Raw genomic sequence first — 7,616 nt, 5'->3', positions numbered from 1 at the left:
AGTTAGGAGGCTATCAAAGCAATTCAGTGAGAGATGGCAGTGGTGCAGACCAGGATGGCAGAAGTGGAGGTGATGAGAAGGGGATATATTTTTAAGATAGAGGCAATAAAATTTGCCGATTGATTGGATGTGGGCTGTGAGTGAAAGAGTAGAGTCAAGGTTGACTTTAGATTTTTTTAGACCTAAGCAACTAAAGAAGAGGTTGCAATTTAATGAGATAGGAAGGACACCAAGAAGAACATGATGGGGATAGAGGGAAATGGGGGGTTCTGTTTGGAAAATAAGGCATTAGTGTATGTCAGTGCCTCAGTAACACTAAAATGGATGGATGAAAAACTTATGTATTTTCTTGTACCTGTACTTACTTTATTAATCAGGATTCCAGCAAGAGGAAGTGGAGGCTGTATAGTTCTGAGAGTAGCAATATTGATAAAGAGATAAATAGTAGAACTGCCTTCCGCTGCCCTTTGAATGCGAAAGTTCTCAAACTAACTCCATTGGCAGAATTTGGGGGTCCAGGACCCCATGATACTGTAACATGATTTGGTATATACAGGAAAATGTGTTCTCTTCTGAGATGATCCATGATTTCCACCAATTTGCCTCCCCCAAATAGCTAATATGTATCAATATACTAATTTAATATACATTTATTAAGTACCTGTTAACTCTTCTTTATTTAGTAAACTCAGAGTCCAAAATATGTAAAATGTGCAAGATTGAGAAAACACTATTGTTCTTATTCAGTTAAGAAAAAAATAATGGGTAGTGTTACATGCCAGGCAGGGGCGTCGGGAGTGTCCATAAGATCACTCACTATGAGAGTCAGTCAGGAATATCAGCTTAGGATGTTAGACACACTTTGGTTCAAATTCCAGCTCTTCCACTTGCTAGCTGTGTTACCTATATGGCAAGTTATAAAACTTCTCTATTTCTTATCATGTGATATCACTTACGTGTGGGATCTGAAAACCTGATACAAATGCATTTATTTACAAACCAGAAATAGAAAATAAACTTCTGGTTACTAGAGGGGAAGCAGGGGAGGGATTAACTAGGAATGTAGGATTAACAGACACACACTACTATGTACAAAAGAGCTAAACAACAAGAACCTGCTGTACAACACAAGGAATTATATTCAATATATTATAATAACCTATAATGGAAAAGCATCTGAAAAAGAAGATATATACACACATATATATAAAACAATCGCTTTGCTGTACGCCTGAAACATTGTAAATCAACTATATTTCAATTTTCAAAAATGAAAAAAATAGAACAAAAAACCTCTATTTCTTAGTTAAAAGATCTATCTAAAAACAAGGTCCTACTCTATAGTGCAGGGAACTATATTCAATATCCTGTGATAAACCATAATGGAAGAGAATATTTTAAAAAAAGAATGTCTATATGTGTATAACTGAGTCACTTTGCTGTATAGCAGAGATTGGAGCAACATTGTGAATCAAGTATACTTCAATAAAAAATAAACAAAAGCTTTGAAACACACAAATATATACATGTACATTACATTATATATATATATTTATATATATATAAAATATAGTAAACTGTCTTCCACAAATGAGGTGCTCAATGTATGGCTAGATTTCTGCTAATGAGCAAGCTATCTCCTTAATTATAATTTAGCTTCTCAGGTAAACTTGTTTACAGGGAGAAAACACACTAATTACAGATTATAGGCATCCAATCTGTAAAACCAGACCCACTGAATGAATAAATAAAATAGAATTTTAGAACCTACATAGCCACAGTCCTACCCCTAAGAATTGCGCATACCAAGTTATCATCTTGCTACTGCAACTGAAATTACAAGACTCTTCATAAATTATTATGCAATTTAAAATAAATAAAATATGTATTATTATGTCTGAATTTAAATGACCTTAAAAACTGACAGAATTTTGATTAATTCTCTTATATGTCTAGAAGAAGCTGGGTAATGGAATTTTAGCACCTGACGTTAACAGCTGCTTGGAATATTGAAAAGTTAATAGACTTTGGAGTTAAGCTAATGTAGACTTGCACCCTGGCTCTGCCAATTAGCAACAGTATTGAGGTCTTGGGCCTCTGTTTTTTTCATGGGTATAATGGTAGGGATCCTTTTTTATCAGTTTATGGTAATTAGAGATAATCTACATAAAACTCTTCCCAGAGGTCTAGCACAAATCAGGACCTCAACTATGATAACTATTAAGATATTATTTACTGAGAGATAGTTCCTGGAGTTCATTATTAATTAATTAATAATTCACTGTTAGAGTATCAAATTTCTAGTTAAGCAACATAATTAAATACAGACGGGCTCAGAAGGATTCACAGTAGGGCAGGAATCTATCACAGAGAGGGGGTTTTGCTCTATTGATAGTAGTGCCAAGTTAGATAACACTTCTTAAGTCATCATAGATTTTTTATTAATTTCTATGTGGAGAAACTTTGTACTGTTTGTTTGTCAATACAACTCACAAAATGATGCTTAGATTCAGAAATAAACCATGAATTTTAAATATCATGTTCAAACATTGCATTAGGCTCCCACAAATCACCTGAACTGTGGACTTAGCTTTTGCTCATGAAAAAGTAGCTTGACTCCAAAATGAGCAAAATATATGAAACAATTGTCTTCAAAATATTGGGCAACAGGCAGCACAGGAGTGTGATACTTGAGAGAGGGTGAAAAAATGAGTTGAACCCTGCTCAGAGGGAATGTATGAACTGTGGCATAAGAAACCAAGCAGAGCCCTACAGTCTTGCTCAGTTGAGGAGTCAGAAACATGTTCTTGGAGACCAAAGTAGCTAGAATTTGCAGAGCAGAGTACTAGAGAGGAGGAAGCTGTGTAGAGAAAGAGCTCCAAAAGTCTGCGGAGGGGTCTTTTCAAGTCTTTGGTGGAATACTGCACATGCCTAGGCTGGAACCCCACAGCCTGGGCAGTGAAAAACTGCCAGGGAACTAAATGTTAAATAATTCCCAGAGTTCACACAGACCGTGGATATAGTCAAGTTTCTACCTGTCAGCGTGGAGAGATCTCACTGAACACCCAAGCATTAATAGAGTACACAGGAAAGCCACACTTTAGTAGTAGCGCTAAACTAGATCTAGTGTAAAGGATATTTTCATCTACCATAACAAATCTTCAAACAAACTTGTAAAGGATCCAGCTAATCTCCAAGTAACTCATCTCCCTTTCTCTCTTTTAGGGAGGCAACAAAAAATCCAAAAACTTCACAATGTAACTTTATAATGTTTGGCACTCAGTCAGAAATTACTAGACACAGAAAGAAACAGAAAAATGTGATCTATAAGCAGGAGAAAAGTCATTCAATAGTTGCAGATCTAGAAATGACAGAGACGATGGAATTAGCAAACAAGGACCTTAAAATATGTATCATAAATATGCTCAGGAATTTAAAATAAAATGTACATAATGAATGAACAAATATGAAAGACATGAAAAATAACAAAGGGAACTTTCAGAAGTTAAAATTAGACTATCTGAAATGAAAAATTCATCAGATGTCTATTCAGTGGAATAAAGAATACAGAAGATAGGCTTAGTAAACTTGAAGACATAGCAATAAAAGCTGACCAAACTGAAGCAAGAGATAAAACATCAGAGACTATATTAAATGGCTCAACATAACTGGTGTCCTAGAAGGAAGGTGGTAAAAACAAACATTTGAAGAACTAATGGCCAACAGTTTTCCAAATTTGATGAAAAGTATAAACCTACATATTCAAGAAAATCAAAGAATCCACACAGAATAAATACAAAGAAAATCACACCAAGTCAAATAAAAGCCCAATTACTGAAAATAAGTGGTAAAAAATATATATTTTTAACAGCCAGAGGGGAAAAATAGGTACATTACATACAGTGGGGGAAAAAACAAATGAATAGTCACAGCCTTCTAATAGAAACAATGTAAGCTAGAATACAATGGAACAATATCTTTGAAGTGCTATAAGAAAAGAAATACTATCAACTTATACTTCCGTACTAAGGAAAAAGAGCTTTCAAAAACAAAGACAAAATAAAGACTTTTTTTCCCCCAGATAAACAAAAATGGAGGGAAACTACTGCAAGCAAATCTATACTATAAGAAATGTTAAAGGAACTTTTTGAGTCTTTAATCCAACTATATCAATAATTACAAAATATGTAATCAGACTATAAAGGCTAATTAAAAGCAAAGATTGTCAGCTTGGTTAGAAAAGTAAAATGTAACTATATTTCATTTCAAAGAAATAAGTTTTAAATATAAAGATAAGTTAGAAGTAAAGGGGCAGAAAAAGGTATAACATAAATTCTAATAATAAAACAGTTGGTTTTAGCTAAATTAATATCAAAGTAAATTCAAATCAAAAAGTATTACTAAAAAATAAACAGGGACATTTAATACTGATAAAAATGTAAATTCATTAAGAAGACACAATAATCCTACTTGTATATGCGTATAATGACAAAGCTGCAAAAATTCATGAAGCAAAAACTGACAGCACTAAATTTATAGTCAAAATCAAATTAAAGGTGATCTTAATACTTCTTTCTCAGCAACTGATAGAACAAATTTCAAAATCGGTAATAAACTGGATTTTGAGCTACCAGTTTAACCTAATTGACATTTATAAAACATTACACCCAACAACTACGGAATACACATTCTTTTCAATTTCACTTGGAACATTCACCAAGATAGATCATATGCTGGGCCATGAACCAAATCACAATAAATTTCAAAGGACTGTTATTATACAGAACATATTCTGTGTGAAAACCAGAATTAAATTATAAATCAATAACAGAAGGATATCTGGAAAATCACCAAATATTTAGAAATCAAGTAACACATTCCTAAATAACCCATGCACTGAAGAAAAAAATCACAAGGAAAATTTTTAAATGTTTTTAACTAAATGATAATAACAACACATCAAAATTTGAACACCCAAAGTCATCTAGGAATAGGCAGTGAAAGAAAATACATTATAAAGGTTTTCAAGGCAACATTTAAAATGGGAGGACAATGACCTTAAATAGGCTTAAATACTTTTTCTGAGTGTTTTTCTCTTTATTTGCAGAACTAAAAAAGAAGAACTATACAAAAGTTCCTCCTACCTAAGACAGACCTTAACAAGAAACTAGAATTCGATTTTTATTAAAAAATACCTCAAAGGTACATTTTTAGTTTTTTTTTTTTAATATCCAATTAGCAAATGGGTTAAGAGCACAGACTCTGAAGCCTTAGTTAACATCCCAGCTCCACCACTTACAAGCTATGTATCCATAGGCAAGTTACTGAATCCCTATGTGCCTCCCTTTCCTCATCTGTAAAGTGGGGAATAATGATAATATCTATCAGTATGATAATTTTAAAAGCAAATATTTACAAAGTGCTTAGAATAATGTTTGCCCATATAAATGTTATGTATGTGCCAGTTAAGTAAATAAGTAATAAATAAATACTTTGGATCACTGTCTACAATCATCACCAATCTTTGATAAAGGTAAACTTTTCAAGTCTGATGTCTAAACCAAATGTTTAAACAGAAATCTAAGCTTTAAGGTTTGTTATCTAAATTGGGCATAAATCTCCCTCCCTTCCACTTTCACCTATTCCCCTTCCCATGCTATTCCTTCGCCACCAAGCCAATCACCTGTGAAAGTGTGTGCCTTGTATTGTTTTGTTCACTGATCTTAACTCTTCACTCAGCCTAAGAACAAGGAAAGCAAGATTGAGAGGCCTCTGCTATGAAACTCCTAGGTAACAAAGTTAATAGCACTGCTCATGATTATCTAGAACAAAGGCAAGATAAGCAGACAAGAGTATTTCCTTCAGTGCTGAAGCCCCAGAGCACAGAGGCACCCCATTCCTGTGGTGAGGGTTTTAGCAGGAATTATACCGTGTTGCATAATAACCGGCTACCAGGTCTTCCACTGAATAGTTGGTTAAATTATTTAATCTCACTCTTTTCCTCTGATCTTTCATCTGTAAACTAGGGGTTAATAGACTGTGGTGTGAGATATAATGAGATAATACATATAAAGTGCCTACTTATGCACGGTAAAGCAAGAATATCATAAACATTAGCTATTATTATTTGGTAGGAATTCGTCGTTTCAGTTTCAGCATTGCCTTTCCTTTAGGGTTTATTGCAATAACTATATGACTTAGGAAAGGGGTGTATGGAAGGCGGGAGTTTGAAACCGGGGACCGCAGGAGAAGTTGATACTAGCACAAAACGGCAAAGTCTACTGTCAAGCCCTGAGAATAAACTTTAGCATGGTAATCAGAGCAGAATCCCAGTGGCCACAACTTCCCTACAAAGCCGCAAACACACAAAGCAGGGCGCTCAGAATCCAAAGGCAGGAGACATCCCGACCCGGAGAAGCCAGAAGGGGGCCTCAGCACAGACTTTTACGCCGCTAAATTCCCAAGGAGTTGGCTCGGTGGCCTCCACGCTCCGAGAGACGCCCTTTACCCTGTAAAGTGTGTCTGTGCTTCTGTACTGCTTGGCTCCCGCAGTGTTCCCGCGTGGCGGTCGGCGCTCCCACCAGCCACACCACTAACCCTGGACCGCAGCCGCGGCCAGCGCGGCGAGAAAGAACACCCAAGCCTCGGACCTCGGGGGCGGGGCTTGCGCGGAGGCCCCACCCCGCCATCCCCATTGGCTGAGGCTGCCCGGGGCCGGGGTCAGCGCGCACCAGTCCGAGACCCCGCAGCTCCGCCCCAACGCTGATCCATGCAGAGGAGAAGCACAGGTGGGTGAGGAGCGAGCTTCTGTGCCCGGGAAGCCTCGTCGGGGGCCATGGGGGGACAGGTGAGGCTGCCACCCGGAGAGCCCTGCCGAGAAGGTGAGTGTCTGCCCAGAGCCGGAGGATCTGGCGTTCAGGTGGCGATGAGAACGGGCGGGCGGTCCCGCGTACTTGTGGAGACCAGAAAGGGATATTACGACTCTTCACGCGCTCATTCATGCATTTATTCATTCAGTCATTCCGCCAGTCAGCCGGTCAACAAGTATTTATCGGTGCCTACAACATGCCAGACTCTGTGGGGATGCCTGAGCCGAACAAGACATACGTGGCTCCCACCCTGGTCCGGAAGACAGATCCATGTAAAATACGGAGAGCTGAGTGTCGTGACTGGGTAATCAGGGTGCTGTAGGAAGACTCTCAAGTCTCAACTGAAAAAGACGCTTCCACTGACTCGGACTCACTTCCAGAGTCCGTGGTCGACGTCACCCTGTGGGTAGAGGGCGTGCCCGCGGACCGGACAGGAGTCCAGTCTTGCGTCCAGCGCTGGCTTGGCGAGGGTCAAACACGGTGCAGGGTCAGGCGCCCTGGACCACCCCCCGCCCCACCCCCCCCCGGGGGAGGGCTCTGGACAAACCTGGGATGCCCACCTTTCTCCTCTTCCTTTGTGATGAAAACGCCTCGAACCCCAGTACCCTCGCGTCTGACTCGCTGTGAAGTCACTTCTTGGCTGCTTAAGGCGAGAGCAGGACAGAGGAAGAGACCGGGAACTGGGTGCACTCATTTAGGTTTCTCACTGCTTTCTAGTCTGGGGTTTCAGCCGCCACCTGCGTCGTT

General features: G+C 38.6%; 1 protein-coding gene across 1 annotated transcript in view; it reads left to right on the top strand.

Moving 5' to 3' along the window:
• Positions 1-6,776: 6,776 nt before the first annotated feature.
• NIPAL1 (NIPA like domain containing 1) overlaps positions 6,777-7,616 on the top strand; it is a 22,479-nt gene continuing 21,639 nt past the window's right edge. The window contains exon 1 of the mRNA XM_007450968.1: positions 6,777-6,881. Within this exon, the coding sequence (XP_007451030.1) occupies positions 6,836-6,881 (46 nt within the window). The 5' untranslated portion in view covers positions 6,777-6,835. The remainder of the gene's footprint in view (positions 6,882-7,616) is intronic.

The sequence above is a fragment of the Lipotes vexillifer genome, unplaced genomic scaffold, assembly GCF_000442215.2.
Source record: "Lipotes vexillifer unplaced genomic scaffold, Lipotes_vexillifer_v1.1 scaffold404, whole genome shotgun sequence".
Classification (NCBI taxonomy): Eukaryota; Metazoa; Chordata; class Mammalia; order Artiodactyla; family Lipotidae; genus Lipotes; species Lipotes vexillifer.
This window is presented reverse-complemented; position numbering and strand designations above follow the sequence as displayed.